At 44.5% G+C, this 26,269-nt stretch overlaps 1 protein-coding gene across 13 annotated transcripts in view; it reads left to right on the top strand.

Moving 5' to 3' along the window:
* The window catches only part of KIAA1217 (KIAA1217 ortholog), a 460,197-nt gene that overhangs the window by 156,223 nt on the left and 277,705 nt on the right, over positions 1–26,269 (top strand). The window contains exon 1 of one of the 13 annotated variants that reach the window (XM_047755380.1): positions 12,411–12,995. The exons of 11 other annotated variants lie outside the window; for them this stretch is intronic. Coding sequence is in view for 1 of the 2 variants with exons in the window: in XM_047755379.1 (XP_047611335.1) it covers positions 24,687–24,788 (102 nt within the window). In the remaining variant the exon portion in view is untranslated. Of the gene's footprint in view, positions 1–12,410; positions 12,996–23,842; positions 24,789–26,269 lie in introns of those variants that run through there. One more of the 13 variants, XM_047755379.1, reaches the window with a different exon arrangement.

The following is a 26,269-nucleotide window of genomic DNA, read 5'->3' as shown; positions in this document are numbered from 1 at the left end:
GTGCTTGCATTATAGAGGAGTGGGTTCTAAACAGTTACACATGGTTTGCAAATCAATAAATACACAAATGAAAAGCTGATAAATGATAGTAAAGGAAACAGGCCCCCAGCTAAGAATTTCCTCTTCAGAGCTATGACTTTATTCTAATCAAAAGTAGCAAATGATAGTGCAATAGCTGTGCTTAGCAACAGAAACACGTATAGCTCTTTGAACTAATGACTGAACCGGGGTTTACAGACCAATTTCTTACCTAAACCTTCAGGGACAAGGAAACAACTTCTCGGCAGTTAAGACATCTTAATACAGCGCACCCAGAGCAGTTAATAATACCAAGTCACAGTAGGAAGAGGGAAGAAATTCCCTTACACAGACTGCCGTGAACATGCAGAATCTTAAACCGTCAGCTCTTCTTGAGCACTGTGTTCTCAGCTGTTATATATGGGGTGGAAAAGTGGAGGAGACCACAGGGAGATGTTATTGGCAGCCGCTAAAATTGTGACACCTTGGATCTTTAACATGTTAGTATATTCCATCCTCCCCCGAACCCTGCAGGATGGGCACTATTTTTCATGAACTTGACTTAACAGAATGGGACACTGAGGCCCAGAGCAGTTAAATCTTGTCCAAAGTGACACAGCCAGTAAGTGGCAGCACCTGGACTTAATCTCGTTTCCTGACTGTAGGGTCCTTGCTCTGAACCTCCAGGTTATTCCATTTCTCTGATGGGTGACAGAATCCAGAGATGCTAGAAAACATTAAGGAAATAAGGAAGGCCTGAAACAAGGGACCAGCTTGCGGTGTCAGTACCTAAGAAATCAAGCAGCAATTGCAGAATGGCTGAAGTGCCAGCCTCCCGATTAGATTAGCCTTTAATTGGGAAAGAAAACGAATTGGGCATAAAAGAAGCAATGACGTCAGTAGTGGAGTATATCTGCTGGAGTTCCCGTTGTGGTGCAGTGGAAATGAATCTGACGAGGAACCATGAGGTTGCGGGTTCCATCCCTAGCCTCGCTCAGTGGGTTAAGGATCTGGCGTTGCCATGAGCTGGGGTTTAGGTCGCAGACATGGCACGGATCCCACATGGCTGTAGCTGTGGTGTAGGCTGGCAGCTGTAGCTCTAACTTGACCCCTAGCCTGGGAACCTCCACATGCCACTGGTGTGGCTCTAAAAAGCAAAAAAAAAAAAAAATAGTGCTGTATATCTGAGAAAAGTGAAAATTGAGAAAATGGCATTATTGCCAGAGCAAGCACCTCCACATAAAAGGAGCATGTGTCATAATGGACTGTGCCTATCAGTGTACGTGTGAATGTGTTTGATGAATGACCAGAAGCCTGTGAATAAAGAATATAATAGGATTGAAAGAATCAGGATTAAAAAAAATTTTCTTGTTCTCAGAAATTCTAATAATATTGAATATGTCAAAGGGAGACAATAGTCAGCTAAATTTGGATGTGATGGAAAACAATAGTAAAGCAAAAAAAAGCAGAACGAGCAGTCTAATGCATAACAGATGGCACTTCTCAAAGGACCAGATGAAGGAACTGGCCTAGAAATATTTCCCAGAAGACAGATATTTTGAATAGTGACTGCGAAGGTGGGGGAAGTACACTGTAGCATATTTAGAATATTACACAGTAGTATTCATAGATTTGAAATATTACACAGACGGAGGTGTGGTGGGGACTCAGGGAAAAAAAGACTAAATTCATGGAGTTGCAGTTTTCACTTTGTAGAGTTGACCTCAGGTTAACAGTAGTCATACAGGATATAGAAAAAGAGAAAAGGAAGGAGTCCTGAATGGGAATCATTCATAATGCCTGGCTTTTTTTTTTTTTTTTTTTTTTGTCTTTTTAGGGCTGCACCCATACGCAGCATATGGAGGTTCCCAGGCTAGGGGTCCAGTCAGAACTACAGCTGCCGGCCTCCGCTACAGCCATAGCAACATCAGATCCAAGCTGCATCTGTGACCTACACCACAGCTCACTGGATCCTTAACCCACTGAGCTAGAGCAGGGATTGAACCTGCCTCTTCATGGATGCCAGTCAGATTCATTGCCACTGTGCCATGATGGGAATTCCATAACGTCTGGCTTTTGAGGCATGTGTAATTGGATGCCACCACCCACCCCCACGCTAGCTCTCATTTTAATTAGTATTGTAGAAGAGCAGGAGAAAGCTTTTTGAGAACAGTGCTATAAGAAGAAGGGCTCTGGAAAAAAAATCAAAATAAGATTCTACTGGGAAATCTGCCAAAGGGTGCCTGGGGAGTAAGTGGGTAAGCTGGGGGATGACAAACACTCAAGTAGAGCCATGCAGGGGTCGGAGACAGCTGAGAAGTGGCAGTCAACAAAACCTAGAGAAAATTGCCACTCAGTTAGATGGGAATTTCAGTATTGAGGAATCCCCCAAAGACCCATGTGATTCAGTCCAGCTCGTGGATGCAGAATGTCAAAATTGTCCTTTGCCTCCTCGTCCATCAAGCTCACTTCTTTGTCGTTACTCATCCTTCCTCTTGCCGCGTTTTCCTGGATGAGTTCAGTCAGATGGTTCTTTATCGCGATCCTACACTGGGGGCTCGGCATGGGACAGTACCTAAACAGCACAAAACACAACACTTGCCCTGCCAAGGGCATAGCTCTTCTTTCTCTCTCTCTCCCTCTCTTCCCTTTTGTTCTACCCAGTTAGGCGGAGGGTTTCTTGCCCTTTTTGGAGGTCTGAGGTCTTCTGCCAGCATTCAGGACATGTTCTGTGCACATCGTTCTGCACGTAGTTTTTGGTATGTGGATCTGTGGGGGTCGGTGAGCGCCACGTCTTACTCCTCTGCCATCTTGACCCCAGCTTAGGGATACCGCTGTTTAGCAGAAACCGTACCAACTTTGGGTCTGATGTAAATGAGTTTCTATATGCTGGGACTCAGCTGTGTAATATAAGGCAAGTCAGTGCATTTGCCTGACTTGGTAACAGTGTCGTGGTGCTGATTAGATGAGATAACATAGCTCCCCTGTAGCAGGTGTTTCATGCATGTCAAAACCCTTCTCGTCAAGGAGAGCATCCTAGAAGGGAAGTCAGGGCCGGCACCAGGAGGGCAGTGACACAGTGTGTGTTCTAAATTGCAACGGTCTGGCGCAGCACTTTGCAAAAGTGCATTCTACAGAATCCTAGATTCCATAGACTGTTAATGGCTGTTTGGGAAGTGGGGAGAAAGTTTCTCATTTGGAGACATTCTTGGTTAACCAAAGTTAAGTGAATTTTTACACTGCAGGACGGGTCAGACTTTCCAATAGGCATTGTGAGTCTCAAGTTGGAGATTTGAGAGTAGGCGGGTAAGGAGTGAAATGGGCAGTGTTTCCTAAACCTCTTCAGCCAAGGACTTATTTTATGGGACAAGTTAGAAGATGGTGGAGTATAACACAAAAGCTTCCATTCAGAGCAGGGGGAAATTTCAGAGAGGAAGTTGTATGGAGTGTCTTGAAATGACTGAGGGCTCCTGGAGACAGGACGCTTGTCCTAAGTATCTGTCAGTACACCATAGGTATTCAGCAAGTTCCCATGGCAAGGATATTGACAGATTACAATTTACTGACGAGATGGAGGTATGGAGGCATTCTGATGGAGGAGGGTGACCAGGAGAGGCAGTGATGCAGCCAGAAGGGAGGTGGCTCCCTGATGAGGCGGAGGTAGGCCAGTCTAAGTGAGGTGGGAGCACCGTTTGGACAAGGGAGAGGTCAGTGGAGTAAAGTAGAGGGAAGCCAGATGGTGCTGGACCTTGAACATCAGGCAGGAAGCTCGGAGTGGCAGACACAGGGCACTGCTCTAGCCTTGAGTCTGGAACTGGAATAAAAGCAAAATTTAAACGTTGGCTTTCCAGTGCTACATCAGAAGGACCATGGGGATCGCCTGGGTGCTGGCCTGGAAGTGGTTGCAGTGTCCAGGGGAGTGGCGGTAGGGATAGAGCTCAGCTGAAATTGAAGGATGATGATATTTGCATCAGATATTCGAATGAAAATATGAGAATGATGTGGTGACTGATTAGGGAAGGGTGAGGGTGCGAAGAACTTGCGGCCAGGCAAGAACACCCAGCCAGGTACCCCAAGACCTGGGTTCTGGTTCCCGCTCTGCTCCTACGTGTGCCAGCTCATTGGGCAAGACACTAAGCTTTCTGTGTCATCCGTCCATATTGTGTGACCCACTGAATAACTAGGTTAGCCAACATCACGAGAGGAATGGGGGAAAAGGACACCCCATTATGAACTCCTGGGACTTGCTGGTGGAGATGGAATATGGGGGGAAAGCTCTGGTCTGGAGCTCGGTGGATTTTTCAGCAAAATTCTTTAGTGTCTTCCTTTTGAAAGGCTCTCAGATTTGCCCTCTTGGGGCCTCCCTTGGCGTCAGCCTCGTTTTGCATTCCCATCTCAGCGTCTTTGATCAGACCCACGCTCTTCATTCTCCTTCCCTTGCCCTTATCTAAGGTTTTCAGACCCTGCGTGGGTGAGAAAGTGAATTGTGAACAGTCAGATGGAGCTTTGAATTCAGGCATTGATCTTGACAGTGTGGGGGGGTGGGTGCAACTTTCTGCCCTCAGGAGTCTTCGCTTCATGTCATGCTTGCGCCAGAGATGCATTTGGGCATTAATGAACATCTGAGAACTTTGCTTTGTGAGTACTTACAGTGGAGGCAGTCAACAGTTCTACTCAAATAACACCGAGATGCTGATGGGAGAGCAGGTGGCATTCCTTTTTTTTTTTTTTTTTTTTTAACCTTTCAGTACTGCAGGTGCAGCAAATGGAAGTTCCCAGGCCAAGGGTTGAATTAGAGCTGCAGCAGCTGGCCTACACCACAGCCAGAACAACACAGGATTTGAGCCATGTTGCAACCTACACCACAGGTCGAGGCAACGCCGGGTCCTCAACCCACTGAGCGGGGCCAGGGATCAAACCCTCATCCTCATGGATACTAGTCAAGTTTGTTTCCACTGAGTCGCAGTGGGAACTCTCCCTTTTCAGTCTTAAACTGTTGGGCTGGACCAGGACATTCACCAAAACAAAAGTATGCTGAATATTAAAAGTGTGAGAACTCTCCCTCTTCCAGGTCTGGCAGGTACTTTTCCCATCTCCATGATTCTTTCTCTGGTTACTCCATACAACATCTGTTTTACTTCTAGTTAAGTACCAAGAAGTTTAGTGCCCATATAAGCTTCTAGAGAGCAAATGTCACTTTTGTACTCTCTCAGGTTTGCCTGTTTGATTAATTAGTTGAAAGAATCAGTTTGCATTTATCTTTTCCATATTATTGTTTGCTATCTTGTTACTTTCAGCTTTTATCATGATTAATGACCTTTTCCTGGTTTTTAAAGCTATCTTTGTTGTCTTTTATAATTTTTTAAAATGTGTATTAAGTTCACTTATTTTTAGGATTTCTTGTGTAATAATGAAGGCATTTAAGCACAAGTATTTCCTGATACCAGTTGGGCTGTGTCCTGCAGTTGTGTATGAAATATTATCTGAGAGTTCTGAGTTTTCTCTCATTTAAGAATTGTCAGAAATATTTCATTTTCAAGAGTTCCCTTCGTGGCGCAGTGGTTAACGAATCCGACTAGAAACCATGAGGTTGCAGGTTCGATCCCTGCCCTTGCTCAGTGGGTTAGGGATCCGGCGTTGCCATTAGCTGTGGTGTGGGTTGCAGACGAGGCTCGGGTCTGGTGTTGCTGTGGCTCTGGCGTAGGCTGGCGTCTACAGTTCCAATTAGACCCTAGCCTGGGAACCTCCACATGCCGTGGGAAGTGGCCCTAGAAAAGGCAAAAAGACCAAAAAAAAAAAAAGAAAGAAAGAAATATTTCATTTTCAGGTATTTGAGGTTATCATTATTTAATCATAACTTCATTGGATGTGATCAGAGCATGCAATCTGTAAAGTTCTTTTAAATTTGTTTGCACATTTGTTAAATTTTTTTGAGTTGTCAAATATGCAGTCAATGTAAGTATGCCATAAACATTCATGGAAAATTATCTTATATTCATTATATGTACCCATGCATGCACATATATATATCAGGTTTGTTGTTTGTATCTCTTAGTGCTTCTCCGTGCTTATTGTTATTCTAGTGCTGTTTGGTTTTAAGCAAAGTGTAATGAAGTTGCTCACCCTAATTGTATTTTTATCCTATTCTTGCATTTTTAAGAATTTTTGCTGTGCAGTTTTTTAAGTTGTTTTATTTGTCGCAAACAAATTTACAGTGTTATCAGCCCTTCTTCCTTAGCTATGTCATTTTACATTCTGTTTAGTGTTTAACTTTTTAAATTATTAATGCCTCTTTTGCTTTACATTTGTTTGCAATTTGTCTGGTTTTCTTACCCATCTCTTTTCAAATTTTACTAATGCGTATGTATTAGAAACAGCATATAACTTGGCTTTGCTTTTTCAGCCTAATTCATTAGTCTTTGTCTTGAATGGGAAAATTCAGTGCCTTTGATGTCGAGTGTAATAACCAATGAACTTGATTATATTCCTTCATCTTAGTTTGATAGCAAATGCATCTATTCTTCTTTATCAAATACCATGCATGTGCACTGCTACTAAACAGTTACTCGAGTTTTAGCCTTGACAAGCTGTATTTGACATGACACTAGGAGTTCTAAGTGAAAATGACTATTAGGAGGGGACCAGACCCTGAGTCAGAAAACAAGACTGGGCAGAAGCATATCAGCATTATCGGTTCCTTTAGGGTTCTCCGGAAAAACAGAACCACAGGTTAGAGCGAGAATAAGAGTGAGCACGAGAGAGGGAGATTGATTCCGTTTAAGGAACTGGCTTATGAATTGTGGGGACTAGTAAATCTGAAATCCATAGAGCAGGTTGGGAGGTTGGAAACTCGGATACAGGTTGATGTCGCCACCTGAGTCCAAGATCTGCAGGCTGAAACTCAGGCAGGGTTTCTACAGTCTTGAGGCAGAATTCCTTTTTTGGGAACTCTCAGTCTTTGCCGATAAGGCCTTTGACTGATTGGATGAGGCCCACCCACACGGCAGAGGGTAATCGGCTTGACTCAAAGTCAGCTGATCAAAATTTTTCTCTTCTTTTTATGGCTGCACCTGTGGCACATGGAAATTCCTGGGCTGGGCCTGGAATCGGAGCCACAGCTGCAACCTGCACCATAACTACAGCAACACCAGATCTGAGCCACATCTGCACAGCACTACAGCTTGCAGCAATGCTGGATCCTCATCCCACTGAATGAGACCAGGGATTGAACCTGCATCCTCACAGAGGTAACGTCGGGTCTTTAACCTGCTGAGGCACAGCAGGAACTCCTGGCTGATCTAAATGTCAGTCGCATCTAAAAATACTGTCCAGCAGCATCCAGACCGTTGTGTGACCAGTCTGTCTAGCCAAGTGAACACATAAAATTAATCATCACCTCAGAACCATAGAGAAAGCTGACCCAATGTGAATGGATAATTTCTAAAGCAGACAACATCTACAAACAAAAACTGAGCCAAAGATCAAAGACTTAGCGTTAGAGATTTACCATAGTTGGTTTCCATTGTTTTATTCAACAATCCAAGTGTTCTTATGCTTTGGGTGATATTTATAGTGTATCCTTGCAAAGTGTATCCTTGTTTTATTCTTTTTAATGTTTGTCAGTTTTTCTTTACACCAGAACTTTGGGTTGAAGACATTTTTTGTTGGCCTTAGCTGCATCCTAGCGGTCTGTTTGTCGTAGCATCATGAGCTGTAGTGTGTTAATCCTGCTCTGTGACGTCCGTGCAGGCTTCCACACGACTTGAAGTTAAATAAATGCCACTGATCCACCGACACTACTGTGCCGATGGAATATCGGGATCTAGACTGTTCCAGCCCCAGAATCAGCTATCGACTTGGAATATATGAAAAGATATGTAGAAAGTCTGCATTTCTCTTGGCAATCCAGTGCAGTCAGTATTCTATATGTGCAGTTCTGCATCCACGAATACCCAGGGCTGACTGTACTACAGCCTTTTACATAAGGGACTTGGGCATCTGCAGATTTGGGTACCCATGGGGGTCCTGGAACCAATGCCTGGTAAATATCAAGGGACCTGTGTATATATTTTCAGGTTCGTCAGCTAAGTAAATCTTTTCAACATAACTTAGTTTATGTACAGTTTACTATCTCCGATTATAAGCAATTTTTAAAATTGAAGTATAGTGGATTTACAGTACTGTGTTAGTTTCAGGTGTACAGAAGTGATTCAGTTGTAAATATAAATACATATATACATTTACATAAACATATATATCTTTTTCAGATACTTTCCAATGATAGGTTATTATAAGCTATTGAATAATGTTCCCTATGCTGTACAACAAATCCTTGTTGTGCATCTGTTTTACGTGTAGTAATGTATCTCTGTTAATCCCATCCTCCTAATTTATGCCTCCCCCCCTTACTCTTTGATAACCATAGTTTGTTTTTTTATGTCTGTGAGCCTGTTTCTGTTTTGTAAATATGTTCATTTGTACTATTTTTTAGATTCCACACATACGTGATATCATATGATATTTGTCTTTGACTTCCTTCCCTTAGTACGATCATCTCTAGGTCCATCCATGTTGCTGCAGTGCTATTATTTCATTCTTTTTTGTGGCTGAGGGATATTCTGTTGTATCTGTATACCACATCTTCTTTATCCATTCCTCTGTTGATGGACACTTAGGTTGTTTCCGTGTCTTGGCTGTTGTAAATAGTGCTGCTGCAAACATTGGGGTGCATGTATCTTTTCAAATTAGAGTTTTCATCTTGCCGGATACATGCCGAGCAGGGAAATCGCTAAATCACGTGGTAACTCTATTTTTTGTTTTCTAAGGCACCTCCCTACCAATTTACCTTCTTACCAACACTGTAGGGCAGGGTTCCCTTCTCTTCACACCTGCTCCAGCATTTATTACTTGTAGGATTTTGACGATGGCCATTCTGACCAGTGTGAGGTGGTTACCTCACGGTAGTTTTGATTTGCATTTCTCTAATAATTAGCAATGTGGAGCATTTTGTCATGTTCCCGTTGGCCATCTGTAGGTCTTCTTTGGAGAAATGTCTGTTTAGGTCTTCTGCCCACTGTTTGATTGGATTGTTTGTTTGTTTTGATATTGAGTCGTATGAGCTGTTTGTCTGTTTTGGAAATCAAGTCCTCATCCGCTGCATCACCTGTAAATAGTTTCTCTCAATCCACAGGTGCTTTTCATTTTGTTTATGGTTTCCTTTGTTGCGTACAAGCTGATAAGTTTGATTAGGTCCCATCTGTTTATTTTTGCTTTTATTTATTTATTTATTTATTTATTTTTTTGCTTTGGGAGACTGAACTAAGAAAATATTGCTAGGATTTATGTCAGAAAATGTTTTGTCTGTGTCCTCTTCCAGGAGTTTTAGGGTGGCACGTTGGTTATAATTGACAATTTTACTAAACTAGGGATCGCAAGGCCTGGTAGTTATGCAGCTGAGCTTTGATTTTAATCTTATATCTGCCTGGATTCAAATCGAGACTCTAACACTTAATAGCCGTCACTCAGATTACCTAACCTCGCCAAGGCTCTCATTCTCCTTCTGTAAAATAGGGGTATTAGTCATTCTTACATCATACTGCTGTTTTGAGGTTTACTTTAAATAAGGATTAGTTGTTTTCATTATAAAAGTTTTTTTTTTTTTTTTCCTACTCTGAGTGGTATTCCTTTTCTACATGGCAACTTCTAACTCATTCTTTTTAAGAAACAAAAATTCATGGAGTTCCCATTGTGGCTCAGTGGGTTAAGAACCTAACATAGTGACCATGTCTGAGTTTGATCTCTGGTCTCACTCAGTGGCTCATGGATCCGGCATTCCTGTAAGCTTATCGCAGGTCGCAGATGCAGCTCAGATCCGATGCTGCTGTGGCTGTGGCATAGGCCTGAAGCTATAGCTCCAATTGACCCCTAGGCTGGGAACTTCCATATGCTGCAAGTGTTGCCATAAAAAAAAAAAATTAAAAAATAAAAATAATTTTCTTTTAAATTTATGCCGTCAGTGGTGAAAGCCAACTTCTTTTTCTCAGTTTTTTGTGTTCCTATCTTTTCATGGATTTTTTTGGTGAGCAGTTTTCTATGTTATAAAATAGGTAGGATTTTTCATGCCATCCAAGACCATCACGGACACCTAAAATGGTGCTAAATTTAGAAGCAAAGTAGCCCATGGACATGCTTATATGGAGTCCTGACTCGGTTAGCGTGGTGCTAAGTTGCTGTGAGACAAATCGCAGGGCTATTAAAGTTTTGTCCTGCTTAATGGTTTCCTCATTTGGGGGCAGTAGGAAGAGTCAGTACTGGACTGGTCACCTCAGCAAACCTTGGCCTTTCTGCCCAGCCCTCACATGGGCTGTCTTTATGGATGAGATTACCGCTCAAAGCTCGCCCCACTCTAAAGGGTTCAAGATGGTCACGTATGAGAATGATGGCATCGTTGGTTACAAAGTCTTCGGTCAGGGATCAGTGAATGAGTTAATCGAGGTGCTTTCACATCTGAGTTATCTGTGGGACAGTCTCCATTTGCCTGGCTTTTTCTGACTCTTCCCCCTCTCCTTTCCAAGCCTGAATTCTATAAGGAAAAACTGAGATCGTGTCATTTCCTAAATAACCCCAAAGGAAGATCTGGCATAACTGATTACTACTCCGGTAGCCGCATCAGCTCCCCATGCTTCTCTCCCTGATGGAACTTTGAGGAGCAGCCGTCACTGAATTGAGTCTCCCCTCCTTCTTTGGATTTCACTGAACAAAGCCTAGATCTGGTTATATCTTGCTTTTGTTTCTTTTGCACTGTTTGCGCCCCACTGGCGCTGGGTAAAGCACAAGTGTGGGCTTCATGTGGATGTATTTTCATCTCACGGAGGCAGTAATTGAATCTCTGATGGAGTCTTGCCTCCGAGGAGTGTGCTAACTCGGGCTGCTCTATTAAACCAGGGTGGTTCCCTCGGAAGGTATGTCCCATCTGTTGCCTGTGAAGGATGGCAGCACAAAACTGTCATGAGAGTTGGGGGCGGGGGGGGGGGCTGAGGGGGGGGAGCAGGGGTGGTGGTGGTGGGTGGGATCCAAAGCATTTACAGTTCCTTCTGTGTAAAGAGCCTTTCTGAGTCTGTGAAGACGGTGCTTTTACCTATGACCACTCTCTCTGCAGCTCCCTAAGTGGGTTCAGCAAGGTGCAGGGGTTCATATTTGCTCCCTGACCTCTGAGGACGGATGGGCTGAGCCTGTTGCCATTTGCGGCAGGACCTGTGGCAAGTTGTAGCAGGCGCCCCAGAGACTCTGCTGTGTCACGTGTCACAGGAGCTTCTGCTGGAAGCGTCCCAGCTTCCCAGCTCCCCACTCAGCCCCAACTGAAGAATTTCCCGTGATGGCATTTGATAGCCGTTTGACCCACGTTGTTATAAAGTCTCATGGGTTTGGAGCAAGTTCTGTTCAAACCTTTCTGGCACCTGGGCATTATCAGTCTTGGACTTGAGGCTTTGAGGTGTGTCTGTAGTGAATTTAAAGGTGAGAAGAGGAGCTCCCAGGTGGCTAGTGGTTTAGGATTCAGCGGTGTCACTGCTGTGGTGCAGGTTTGATCCTTCACCCCAGGAACTTCCACATGCTGCTGGAGCTGCCAAGAAAAAAATAGAGGTGGGAAGTGTGACCTCGCCCCAGTTGTCACCAAGAGGGATTGGGCACAAATTTGGCAGAAATGTATCCCATCGTTAGGCAAACATTAGGGACGCCATAAAATTTGTGATAGTGAAAAGTGAACAGATGAAAAAGTGACTGAATATCTTAAAGCCTTAGAGAAAAAATAAATAAATAAAGGGAGTTCCCGTCGTGGCACAGGGGAAACGAATCTGACTGGGAATCATGACGTTGTGGCTTCGATCCCTGGCCTCGTTCAGTGGGTTAAGGATCCGGCATTGCCATGAGCTGTCGTGTAGGCCAGCAGCTGTAGCTCGGATTGGACCCCTAGCCTGGGAACCTCCATATGCTGAGGGTGAGGCCCTAAAAAGACAAAAAGACACAAAAATAAAAATAAAAAATAAATATCTTAGAGCCTCTTGACACTTCCCAAGTCGAGAACATGGATTTCAAGGCTATGGTGGTAACTTAGGTATAAACTAGGACAAACATAGAAAAGAGGTGAGCAGGTTAGGAAAGAGTTAAAAAAAAAATCTGAACACCTTGTCCTACCACCTCTGCAAACACAGAAGCCAAGAGAAAATGCGCGCGCGCACACACACACACACACACACACACACACACACACACACATATTCCATCAAAGAACCTGTTTTGCAAGTTTTGCTGGTAAAAAGCAGGAAGGGGGTTGCTAGAGAGCGGAGTGGAAAAGCCTTAGAAGTATCCATAGAAGGCTTTTCAAAACCTAAGTTTTCAAGGTAACTTTATCCTGCAGAGAGAGGCACATGCACCTCTGTAGGTTTTTCTTCAACCGATTAAGCGCATTGTTAGACAGGGCGGGGCAGATTACCGAATGCCTATAATTTTGATCATTGTTTTTTGCAAAACAGCTCAGGCTTTGAAAACGAAGCCATCCTTCTTGGCGAAGTTTCTGCCAACAGCACAAATTAGACCGTTTGGAGATCCAAAGCCCCTGAAAAGGGTTCATTAATGAACAATTCGAGACGATTAAGTGTTCGCCCGACAGGTACCGTTGGCATGTAGGCAGGTGGGGTTAGGGTTTCCGTGGAGATTTATGATGTCATGCTTGAAAGAGCATGTCAAGACAGCCAATTTAGCAAGTAGCTCCTCAAAAAGTCCTATAGGCTGGAAGTAGCTTTTATGCAAATGACGAGAGTTTCACTGGGAAAAACTGCAAAAGAAAATAGTAGAGCCATGGGGGGGTTTACCTGACAGCTCAGAAGATGACCCGGGAGTCCATTAGAGACGAAAACTCCAGAAGCTGAATTAGATTTTCTCCTTTAACTGCCACTTCACCTGTGGAGCTCCAGGTACAGGTAAATAGGGGTTTTTTTTCCTTCCATGTTATTGCCAAAAATTATCTGGAAACGTTGAGGTCTGTTGCTCTGCATTGTTCTCTAGGCAGGAAGCACTAGGCAGTAAGCACAGCTTTCCCACACCGAGTGTTCAAGTGTTCGTGCTTCGGGGCTGTTTTTTCCAGGCTTTCTTATTGAATGAACGGAGATTTTTGAATAGAGCTGAAAAACAAGTGATGCATTATGCATTATGCTGATTCTGTCCTGTGAATAATGCTATAAAAATGCCTAGATAAGCGTTAGAAGGACGATCTGAGCATTGAGATACTATATGTATTTGTGGATTAGTCCCAGATGTTGGTTTCTCTTCTCTTTTCTTTCTTTTAACTCTCAGAACAGACCTGAAATTGGGACTATGTGTGTTTCGGTATTTTCAAGTTGCAAAAATGCCAAAAATACAACCCACAGAGTATAGCAGAAAACAGTCAGGTTTATGAACATTGCACCTTTTTTTTTTTAAGTGGATCTGAATATTTTTCTCACAGAGGCATTTTACAAGACTAGCAAAATATCCTGTTTGAGATATCAGAGTTTCTGTACTTAAAGCAGGAATTGTAAATTCTAAGAGGATAGATAAAGGCTTCCAGGGTGGGGTGAATGGCTGATAAAGTAGTTTTTAAAGGCTGCTTGGAGAAGGAAACCTCACTTTTCGTGGTACGAGGTTTTCTGTTTGCATCAGTTACTAGCGAGTCTGAGTAAACAGGCCTGCCAGCGATTTGGATGTGATACAATCACTGAAGGTAGCCGGGCATCTGTGGCGTTGACATAAAGGGATTAGTTTGGGGACATCAGGCTGCAATGTGACTAGTCAGGTCCACCAAGCTTCAAAAGCAATGAAAATCGTATTTTTTTTTTCTCTTTTATACACTACATAAGGCGAAAACCCAGAGTTAAGAATACCTTAAAGATGCTCGTGAAATGGGAATTTGGGCTTTTGAAAGCAAAACTATTTAGGAGCAAATGGACAGGATTTAAAGTATTTTAAAAGCTGACTGATACGTGAGAATGAAAGCCTCCTGAAATTTGGCAGTCAGATACCTTGATTAGCCATGGAATTGATATTCATTATTAAATTGTTGGGGTACCACGGTTATTGCAGAAAAGTTGAAGGGCAGAGAGCCCTGTGTCCCTCACATTAGGGCACCTGGAGGTTCCTTCCTGGCCATACCACCTCCTTACCTGTACAACCTTAAGAAAGTAAATTCATGTCCTTAAGCCTCACCTTTTTCCTCCAGGAGATGGGAGTGATAATAGTGGCATCGTGAGGATGAAGTGACAAAATAGATAGAGCACGGTTCACCGAATGCACGCGCCACGTGTCAGCTGTTGTTCTTACTTACCACTTTGGTGGTATTGGGCTATTTGTAAAGTGTTTTCATCTTTTCCTTCATCTCAGCATTGCAACAGCCCCAGGAAGATGAGCAGACTCTTTTAACTCGTGCTTTACTGATGAAGCAACCGGGGATCAGAGATACTGAAATGTAGAACACGATAAGCTGCCCTCACATTTCCTGCTATTTTTTTCTCCATTTAGGGGCCTAGAAAAAAGAAAAAAAAAATGTGTTCCAGAAATAATTCCCAGCAGTAACTCCTATTTCTAAAGAGTAATTAAAATACAAAATGTTAAGTGTGTCTAAGAAGCTAGGATATTCATGTTTTTACATTAATTATATTTGTGACACTTTTTCCAGACAGGCTAGAGAAGTGATAGTAATTTGCTTTTTCCTGACACCTATTGATAGGAACTTCTCACTTCCCAGACTGACGTTAACTCTTACCCACCTGCTATGTGTCTGGGCCCTGCAGGAAGTCAGGTTTTGCTGTTACCTGAGCAGGAAACCAAGTCACCAAGAAGCTGTGGGCATGGCCACGGGGACGGAGGGGTTGGGCAGGCCATCTTTTCTCCTTTGTATTCTAGACAGTCGGCACCTCCCTCCGTCGTCTGCCTCCCAGACCCAAACAGCCCATAATTATATTCTACATCCATTGTGTGTCAGAGACAAATATGTTTTTCATTGTGTTATTTTTAACAGCAGGGTTTCCAGCCAGAGAAAAACTCCCTCTTAGTCCCAGGGTTTCCCTAATGACTTCTCCAGTCTTTCCAAGTGGCCCACAGCAGACTCCTCAGAGTTGCTTGGGTTCCCCACTCCTGGAAGAAGGCTCTTAGCAAGAGCATTGGGTAGACTCATCGAATAAGATTCTGAAGGTGTTCTGATCTCTGGGCTACAGAGGGCAAACTCATTCTGTCCCAGATAATTAATGGAACACGGTCATTGGAACGGCATCAGGCTGCGAGCCGAGCTCCGGTGCCCAACACAGGTTTGGGACCCTGGGAAAAACTGGTTCTCTCCAGGGCAGATCTCGGAGTCTGAAAGCCAGGGTTGATTTCATTCAAAGTCTCGATACCAGATATGAACCACCGTGCTGCAAGTTTTAAAGTAGAAATTAGTCATGGAATCAAACAGCCACAGGGTTCTGAAGTTCCACCTAGCTTTTGGAGTCACTAATGAATAGTCTTCGAATTTTTTTTTTTTTTTTAACCCACAGACACTGTTTGAGAAGTCCATTAAAGCCTTTTACTATGCTTAATTGTTGTATTCCTCAGAGATTATCTCTTGATTCATAAGTAGTGATTGCATCTAGAAGTGTGTTTTGCACCCAGCAGGGCTTAATAAAGATTTATTGACTCACAGGCTGTGCACACAGGGGCCAGGTTGCCTGGATTCCAACCATGCCTCCATCACATGCTAATAGCAATGTTTCCTGTTGAAGAATTTCAAAGGTCTCTTCATACTCCAAATAAAACATAACATCTGAATTTTAAAATCCTCTTAGTAAAGGAATTAGTATTCTTTAAATACAGTTGACCCCTGAGTTATACTGATATAAAACCCATGTATAACTTTTGACTCTCCCAAAATTCAACCACTAATAGCAGCCTCCTGCTGACCAGAAGTCTTAACTGATAACATAAACAGTCGATTCATGTATCTTGTATGTTATACAAAGTGTTATGTGTGTGATATACCATATTCTTATGATAAAATAACCTGGAGAAAGAAAATGTTTTTTAAAAAATCATGAGGAGGATAAAATAAATGTACAGTGTGTGTATGAATGAACTGAAACAAATTCTGTGATTAAGTGGACCGACCAAGTTCAAATACCAACTATATTACATTTTCCTCTCTTAAAAACATTTTAAGAGTTGTTTCTTCAGAAAGAAAACCCCTGAAAGTTCCCAGATCAGGAAGCAGAACCAGGGCTTCCTCTGGGCAGGAGGAAACTCTTCTGAGTGGGAGGCAAGCTGTTCTTAGAAGCTGCTGCAGCGTCAGGCCCTTCTTGCTATTCATCAGTTTAACTTCATCTTCTGATGAGACCTCTTTTGAAGCTGATGGAGAGTCACTTCTCCAAATCTATTTATTTATTTTTTTTAGAAAGTCCTCCTGGAAAATGGCAGCATCCCAGGTGATTTCTCTTCAGCCGCGAGGCCAGGAAGGGACCGGCAGGTGGAGTGGACCTTCCCTGCTCCATCCATGCCCCTCCTCTTGGTTTTCTTTCTTCAGCTTGTTCTTGGGCAGGAGAAGCATAATTCAGTGGAAGCTGAAGTTCCTCAGAGACACGTGTTTGGGATTCGTTTGCAGTATGGATTGTGAAGCTTCACAGCCAGACTCTGAGGGTGGATTTTGGCGATTTCCTATTTCAGGGTGAAACTTCCTCAGAAGTCAGTCCAGTGTGGATTGCCTTCTTATCAACTTCCCGTCCTATGCATTTAACTTGTAACGTGATGGGAGAAAATATGGGAAAGAAGGATTCCTTTTTTTTTCCTGGAAGCATAATATCCAGGTGGGCAGGATTCTGAGGCACCGTATCTGCATTCCCCTGCACAACTAAAGTGAGGCTTCCTTGGTTTGTGTTGACGGCCGTGTGACCTCTGGGCAGCTGGAGGCCTTGGGACCTATGGGCTGTGGTGGAAAGGATGGAATTCTGGACAGCCTTGGGGAACGAGGGACCAGAGAAGGTCAAAGGATGGCGGCTGGGATGAGCTGTACCCCGGCGGCAGGATGCTGCTTCTGCATCCAGACTTATAGGCAGCAGGAAGAATTTGGAAACACTCCTTTGTATGAATGACAAGAGTAAATGTGAAATATTACATGTCTGGGACAATCCTTTAGAGATCTTCCAGAAAGGGGCACACAGCTGATTTTATGGGGTGACATGAGTGCAGTCAGTCCCAGGTAAAGGGAGGCGATATCTTTTGCGACCTTCTACCGCCCCGGGATTCTCAGTTGTGGTTTCTCCTCATGCGCAATACTGCAGCTTCTCCTTCTGCCCACCTGCTCAGCACTGAGCAGCACATGTGATAATGGGTTTGCGCGCCCCCACCCCCACCCCCACCCCCCCTTGGTGTTTTCACCGGATCCGCCTTGGTCCCCATAAATTTGATGGTAGGGCTGTCCTCCAGGCTGTGGGTCCTCCCTGCCTGTCCATCCTGCTCTGGTGCTCTGCTCAGAGAGCACAAGACAGAGACCAAAGACCCCATCTAGGAGGTATTTTTATTGGTCCATGGTGCACACTGTCAGCTTTTCAGAAGGGACTCTGGTCTTACTGCTTGCCGCTCGGAAGGAAAGCAGTCTGCCACCTCATGCGCTTTCTGGAATAGCTGAAAGAATACATTCTGAGATGGACCTTTGGCCATTGCGAATATGTGTAAACACCCCTCAGAGTGTCATGCAGACATCAGATCACATTGTCACAGTGGTCATTAATCAGGTAAATGTGCCACCATCATGCAGCCTGCTGTTGCAGAGGGGTTATTTTCTTTCGTTTGTTCTTTCTTTCTTTCTTCCTTCCTTCCTTCCTTCCTTCCCTCCTTCCTTCCTTTCTTTCTTTCTTTCTTTCTTTCCTTCTTTCCTTCTTTCCTTCTTTCTTTTTTGGCTGCACCCACAACACGCGAAAGTTCCCAGGCCAGGGATCAAGCCCGAGGCTCAGCAGTGACTATGCCACATCCTTAACCTACTAGGCCACCAGCAAACTCCAAGGGACAATTTTTTAAAAAACCATCTGCTTGAATTTTGCACAAGGAAAGGTTGCATGGGCTCCCTTCACCTTTAACTATAACTTTATTTGAATCCTTTGTCAGGGTCCGTTTTAAGACTGGAGAAGATTGCAACTCAGCCAGTTGCCTCATAACGGACCATTTTCAGTTTCTTCTTTGGGGCGTGTGTATGTGTGTACGTGTGTGTATGTGTTTACAATGGTGAGAAGAGCCCAAACTGATTGATTCTCTCTTCAGAGCAATTACAGCAGTGGCCTTGTAATCTATTAACTTGACCCCTTTTAATTGCGGTTTCGATGGCTCCTTTTTTCTCCCCCTGTAATGAACAGCACTGCAGTGACCGTCTGTGGGGCTGCGCACATGTCAGTAAATCTGAAGCACATGTTCCTAGGTGTCAAATGACTGGTTTTCTCCCTTTCGTTTATAGGGATTACTAATATTGAAAGGTATGGCCCGACTTTCTCTGAAAAAACAGACCAGTTTATTCTGTCAAATGGCTCTCTGAGAGCCGCTTATGGTACATGCAGCTAATACGATTCTCTGCCATCATGACAGTCGATGAACTAGGCTGGATTTGCAGGTATGAACATGTCACCAAATTATATTAAGTAAGCAGTACTATTCACAGAGCCGTGTAGATGGTGTGATCCCACGGATTTTTTTTTTAAAAGCCTGGAAGGCTGGATCCTCCTTGTATGAACGAGCATATCTATTTTCTGTGTACGTATGTTTCCATTCGGCATTTCTAGAATGATGTCTAATAAATCAGAAAGAGGGACAGGTGGGCCAGTGAGGACGGAAGCCTTTATTTCCAACCTCTAGACTTCTCTACTGTTTATATTGTTATCACATGTACACAACTGCCTGGGAGTAGGGCCTGTGTTCTTCTAAGAGAGGCCGGCCCTTTCCAGGCGGACCAAGAAAGTGACACTTTACCATCTCCCACCCACCCCAGTCCGGGAGCAGATTTGTGCTTGGATGTAGTTGTCCCTGGAAAAAGAAAGTGATTCTTTTTTTTTTTTTTTTTTTTTCCTTCTCCTTTGTAGGGACAGTCGCTTCTCATCAACAGTCTCATTCCTAGCAGAATCTTCCCTAAAGCATCTTCCTGATCACCATCTCATTTTTCTAAATCAGTGCTGTTTGGGGTTCAGAGATGAAGTATGTCTAACCTGAACTTGTCAACCAAAGCACTAAATGCACCTTCCTTGGGTCAAGTCATCCTCGGAACCCATTGTATTAAACATTCGCTTCACGTTCACATGAAAATCCTTTACACCCAAACGTCACCTCTTGCCAGGGACTGGAGATCCGTTCGGGCTAAAGAGTACTTAGGCTTTTATGTTAAGCCTGTAACTAGATAACTATGATTCCGTTTCCTCCATGGGAAAAGGAAAGTTTTAATGTATAGAATGTCTAGATTGTAAAAGACTTTAGCAACAAGACCTCAAGAAGAGAAGGCATCTGGTCAGAGGATGCCTTTTAAAAGAAAAGAAACAGCATTTTTTTTTTATATTCCCAAATCACTGAAGAGCGCTTTAGACGTTATTTTAATCTCCCAACTCCTTTTTAATTCAGATGCCCAGAATTCATTAAAACCGCAAGTGAATTTGTATACGTTCCTTTCACACAAATCGGTCCAGAATCGCCCCTGTAATTAGACTTTTCTTCGTCTCTCCTCAAAAGCTGCTTTTGAAACTCCACATTCTTTCCCGGATATATCCCTTTTTTCCTTCATAAAATATCTCAGTTCTGCCGCTAAACGCACATATTTGCAAAAGAGAGCCAATGTAAAATAAATGCCTCTTTGCGTGGTATTTTGTGAATAAGTGTATGCCTGGCATTAGTTGGGTAAGCTAAGAATTAATGAGAAATAACTGTGCTAAGAGGGAAAAAAAAAGGTAGGAGAGCGGCTGTGATGCAAAACAAGGGAAGCGATGATTTAAGCAATTCCATTAAAGAGAATGCAATTACTGTAGCCTCAGGGTGGTGGCAGGTCACTTTTAAGCCTAATTGAACTTTTTCGTATCATTAGAAAAACGGACCAGACTTCGGTATCGTAGGGGTAAATGCAATATTTTCTTCCTCTAGATTTTAAAGACCCCCTGGCCTTTTCAAACATATACGTCCAAATCTCAAACACCAAATCTGAAATCACGCCTGAAGATGATGCATGCCAACATAATACAATAAACAATTGTCCCTGTATGCATCTGCACCATTGCAAATAAGTACATTCTAATGCCTACAATGATTGCTTATTATATGCTGGGAACTTTCACATAGATTCTCTCAGAATCCTCTCAAAAACCCTGAGAGCATATATATAAGCATATACGGAAGTAAGGAAGCCAAGGCTAGGAAGGATCTAGAAAGCTGATTCTTCAGGCAGCAGAGCTGGGATTTGAACTCAGTCCTTCTGGTGTAAACCTACGGCATTTTCCTGGGATCGCAGAGACGTGCTCTATGGAGAGTGTCGTCCCTTTCACAAGGATGGATTTCCAAATAGTAGGATCACGTAGGGCCTCTGTAGCCTCACATTCTCTTTTATACCTCCTCCTTTTTTTTTCTTTTTTTCTGCCCTTTCAACCTTACTCCAGAGGGTGGACTTGAAGAACCCGAGGACTTGGAGCAGAAGGCCCTTTTGCTACTTAGCAGTTTTTTTGAAACGGCGCCTACAGCTGGCTTGTCAGGAATGCACGTAGGGAGCAGCCTTCCTCTGCCTCATGTGTCCATCAGATCCCTTGCTTCAGAAAACCTGCACCCTATTTAGACCCTAAGATTCACCCCAAGGAAAGAACAGTGCCTGGTGGTTCACAGAAATGAAAATTTCCAAAATGGTGCAGCTCTTCCTTTCTGTATCGTCATCCCCAAGCATGCACTCTCCCCCTGCCAGTTTATTTATTTATTCTTTTTGTAATATGTGGTTGCAAAAGTTCTCGCTGGAACTGAGGGGACACATTGGGCAACTTTCATAGGTAAATTCCTGGTACTGGCCAGAATAGGTATGGGTCGGAGGAACCAGGCCTGGGGCCAAGTTCTCCAGACAGGCCTGTGCAGTGGCTTCTGCAAATTTTGATAAGAATCAGGAGCTTTTACATGACAAATCAAATTTCTTAGTTAAGAAGAAGAAAAAAATCAGATGATCCATAATCTCTGGGCTCAAATCCCTTTGTCATAATTTCTGCTAGAACTACATTGCAGCTGCCCCATTAAGATGGGGGTACAGATTCTTGAGGTCATCAGAGCCCCCCTACTTTCTGTCCCACACCTGTCTCCCTTACCTGTCTGGCTGCCATGGTGGGTAGCCCTACCATTCTTCCTTTGTGAGCCACTGTTGGGAGGTGGGAGGAATCTGGCCTTTGCTATTGGACAGACTTTGGTTAGGGAACTGGTTCTTTTTGGGTGTTTTTTTTTGTTTTTTTTTTCCTTTTGAGGGCGGCAGATGCAGCATGTGGAAGTTCCCAGGCTAGGGACTGAATCAGAGGTGCAGCTGTGGGCCCACGCCACAGCCACAGCAACACGGGATCCAAGCAGCATCCGTTGCCTATGCTGCAGCTTGTGGCAACACCAGATCCTTAACCCACTGAGTGAGGCCAGGGATTGAACTCGTATCCTCACAATGTCGGGTTCTTAACCTACTGAGCCACAATGGGAACTCCAGGGAACTGGTTCTTGGTTCTCCCTGTTACTATTTGTGTGGTCTTGGCTCTCCATCTAAAGAAGCTTCCATTTCTGCATCTGTAAAAAAGGCCCAAGGCTTCCTACCTCGCCAATTGGTGTGCAGATCAGAGACAAAGACTGGGAGGTACTTACCCCAGTGCTGGCATACAGTAGGTGCTCTATTCATAGAAGCAACAGGATGGAAACAGCTCCCAAAACATTTTGTCTCTGAGAAAGGATCAGTATCTACCCATCAAAGTCTTAAATACTCTTAGGTTATTCAAGATGGGAGAGAGATTAGAGCTGCATCAGAAAACATCCTGGCTTGATGGAGAAGGACTCAAAAGCTGGGAATTGACTGTTCCAAGATTACCCTGTTACTTTGAGGCAAACAGGTTCAGAGCCAGTGATTTTCCGTGGACCCACACAGAGAGGCCTTGGAGTGTGCTTTTGAGGATTAAGTATGTGACTGTGCTTCTTGAATTATCAAGTGTGAGAATACAAGGTAGTTTTGATTAGCACGAAGGTGGTATAGCAACTTGGGATTATTATATTTAGGAAGAATGAACTGTTGTTCTTTCATTCATTCATTCATTCATTCATTCAGCACGAATTGAGTCTCTAGGTTGGTCTGGTCCTGGGGTTACCGCAAACCTAACAAGGCCAGTGCCTTCGGAGAGCTTAGAACCTGAGGCGGGTGGAGGAGGCAGAAGAGAAAGCAGATACAGGGATGACTTTGGAGTGAGAAAGAAAGAAGAAGGGAATAAAGAGGATTGTGGGAGGAGGAGCCCGTAGCGCCAACAGGAGAGCGAGGCTCGGCAGAGGAGCAGTAAGCAGAGAGAACCCAAGGAAGGGACCATCTGTTTGAAGAACCAGGTGACTTGGGAGAGGTGGCCAGAGGCTTTGGACTTTATTCTTAATATAGTGCAGAGGGTTTTAATCAGAAGAGTATAGAGTATTTTCTGATTTTGTTCGAATGCACTTTTTTTTGGCCGAAGTCTCTCTGGAAGGAAGAGACTTTTAACTAAGCCTGCCCCCCCCTTCCCTTCCCCTTGGGGACCATCTCCAGAAGGGCTCTTAGGCCCTTCAGAATGCACAATGAAGACCTGATTTGCAGGTAGGTTCCAGAATCCTGAGCATCTGTGACTTGCCTGCCCAGGGTCTCTTGCCTGGTGTCTAGAAACAGGACCCAGGGTTCTTGTCATTAACCAGAAGGGCAAAGGGTGATCCTTCTGCTCTTTTTCTGTCTGTGGTTTTCCTAGTTCTCAACACTTCTGTCAGCTGTTACATAGTGTGTCTACTCCCTAGGTCACTAAAATGTTTCCCCATGACCACAGAAAAAGGTGTTAAGTCAATGCAGTTCTGTCTGAAATAGGATCCGTGCGTCATGCATCCCCGAGTTTGGGTTTTTCCAACGACATCGTGACACCTCAGACCTTTGCCTTTTCATCTGCTCCAAACTGAAAAAGAAATCATTCGTTTATATTTCAGTCCAACTCAGCTTTTTGGCTTTGCTGTAGTTGCTTTGAGGTAAGATATGATCAACAGTAGAAACCACCAGCTCCCACGTGGAGCTCATTAGATGGCTGAACAGTGCAGTGTAGACGATGGAGTCCCACTAGCACACTTCTGATACTGGGCATTGTTCACTTTGGGTTTGTTGTTACAAATTATGGAGGCGGTCCTGGGGTGGCTCAGCAGGTTAGGAACTCAACTCGTATCCATGAGATGCAGGTTCAATCCCTGGCCTCACACAGTGAGTTAAGGATCCGGCATTGCTGCAAGCTCTGGCAAAGGTGGCAGACACAGCTTGGATCTGTCATTACTGTGGCTGTGGCGTAGGCTGGCAGCTGCAGCTCCAATTCACTCCCTCGCCCAGGAACTTCCACATGCCGTGGGTGCAGCCATGAAAAAGAAAAAAGGAAAGAAAAACTTATAGAAATGCTGAAAACTTGAGTAGATAGCATCCGGCACCTTCATTTTACAGGTAAGAAAACAGCCTCAGAGGAGTTCCCTGGTAACTCAGTGGTGAAAGACCTGGCATTGTCCTTGCAGCGGCTCGGGTCACTACTATGGCCCAGGTTCAATCCCCAGAACTTCCACATGCCTCGAGCGAGCGCATGAAAGAAGAAAAAGAAACAGCCTCAGAGAAGTGATGTGCTTTGGGTCAGCCTCACACCCTGACAGGTCCAGGTTTGTGACTCTGAGTAACCCTTGCACAACAGCTTTGGGGACCACGTTCTGAGGACGGGCAGGTCCTGCTGTTCCGAAATCCAGGGCTTGTCCTTTGGGTGGTTCTCAGCCTCCCCACCTCTTGATTCTTTTCTGAAGTTCTGCCTGGCAGGTTTCAAGGCACATGTGGCCACAGATGAAGCACGTCCACTGTGACCTCACTGACTGTGAGGATGAAGCAAGGAGACCAAATGCTGATGCAGACACTGGTGCCTCCTCCACTTGCAGTTTGGCTCCAGGGGTGGAGACGGGGATAAATACGTATCAGTGTGAATGGAGTAGAGGTCTGTCTCTAACCTGAAACTGCATCTGAACGTGAACTGCCGGGTCGTCCTAATGAACTTCAGAGGCCCCCTCCCCATTCTGTTCCACCAGAATTTTTTCTAAGGCGGGGTGGGCAGGCCGAGCCCGTTTGGCCAAGTGAAATGCATGGAAAAGAGGCACGGTCCTGCATGCCTTTTCGGTGTCCACATCCGGATTTACCTAAACCCCACCCAGGTGGCATTTGCGTAGCTCTGAAAAACCGGTATTTTCTATCCGTGAATCACAGCCCCAATCCTGGGCTTCCGTCCGTCAGGGGTGCGGCTGGCCAGCTTCCGGGAAGGATGGGCATCATTGGAGGCCCGGGGAGTGTGGCTGGGGAAGGTCCCGGTGCCCGGGGGTCCGGCGGTGACTGCTGACGTCCACTTTCGGGTCTGGACATGGAGCCCTCTGTGCGCCCTCCTGTCAAAAGGCCAGACAAGGAAAGCGGCTTCCTGAGTTTCTGCTGCCCGGGGCCCTGCTGTGCGGGAGACAAGAGCAAGGTACCAAAGCGGCCTGATGGCTGGGGGTCGCCGCCCTTCGCCGGGTCTCTCCTCTGCTGTGCGATGACTCCTGGGGCAGCTCGCCTGGGGCTGAGCTCTTCCCGGCCACTCACTGCTGGGGGAGCACCGAGAGGCCCCAGGGGTCCCTGTGGTTTCTTTTAAGTTAAATTATGTTTTGCTGCCAAGGATCATTGCCCACAGCAATTAAACCTGGTTTCATGATGATTAAATTACTTTTCTTTACTCTGAAAAAGTAAAGAAAAGAATTTCGTTTTCTGTACAAAGGCAGGAAGCATTTTTCTTTGATGATACAGAGCGTCCCCAGGTAAGGTGTAAGCCACACTCCTGTGCTGGGCTCTGAAATCATGAGTCCGTGGCCTCCTGCTTTGGAAATGCCACAGCAATTGGAAAACCGAGTGCTTCTGGTTAAGAATTTTCTCAGAACCACCCCCCCCCAAAAAAAATCTGCTTTTTCCTCCTCCCCCCCTCCCCCTCCAGTTCAGAGTTGTTAACTTTGGTTAGGAGTCTCTTTCAACACGCACGGCTGCTTCTGAACCGGTCTGGATCCCCTTTCCAAAGCACAGAGGCGGTTTGGCATGTACCATCTTGTTCTTTCCTGACTTAATCCCTGCTCACAGACAAGCCACCGGGGGAGCCCGCCAAGCTTAGACGGAAGACACCACCACTCTTCCTTCAGCTTGAGGAGCTGACCACCTCTCTTCCCGTGAGGAAAATGCTTTCAGGCCGTGGAGGCAGCAAAGGGACTGTGGCTAATGCCCACATTAAAAAAAAAAAAAAAAAAAAAAAAGGAAAAGGAAAAAAGAAAACCTTCAAGAATGAAAAGCCCTAAAACAAGAACTCACTTGAGGAATCTATCATTTCATGTGCCTGACTTCCCACTGCCAGAATTAAGGTGTTCTGAAAAGAAACTTTAGGAAATGTGTCACTGTTATCAAGTTTGATGTAGGGATAGGATGGAGGAGGAAAATGAATCTTCGTACAGGAACTGAGCTGCCTGTGGTCTTTAAAACCTGAGTTTTAGGAGTTCCCGTCTTGGCTCTCAAAACTAGTGGTGGTTGTGTCGGATGGCAGCTGTAATTCTGATTAGTGGTTAACAAATCCGACTAGGAACCATGAGGTTGCGGGTTCAATCCCTGGCCTTGCTCAGTGGGTTAAGGATCCAGCATTGCTGTGAGCTGTGGTATAGGTTGCAGATGTGACTCGGATCCCGCGTTGCTATGGTCTGGCGTAGGCCCGCAGCTGCAGCTCTGATTCGACCCCTAGCCTGGGAACCTCCATATGCTGTGGGAGCAGCCCTAGAAAAAGACAAAAAGACAAAAAAAAAAAACCCAAAAACCTGAGTTTTAAAGTTTAATAGAATTGGTTGGCAGTATGAGGATTTGGGGTGTGTGTGTGTGTGTGTGTGTGTTTCATTTTGTGTTTGAGTATTGGAACATTTCAGTTCAGACTTCTGTCACCCT

Source organism: Phacochoerus africanus, chromosome 12 (genome assembly GCF_016906955.1).
Source record: "Phacochoerus africanus isolate WHEZ1 chromosome 12, ROS_Pafr_v1, whole genome shotgun sequence".
Classification (NCBI taxonomy): domain Eukaryota; kingdom Metazoa; phylum Chordata; class Mammalia; order Artiodactyla; family Suidae; genus Phacochoerus; species Phacochoerus africanus.
The sequence above is the reverse complement of the archived record's forward strand: the minus strand, read 5'-3'. Positions and strand labels throughout refer to the sequence as shown.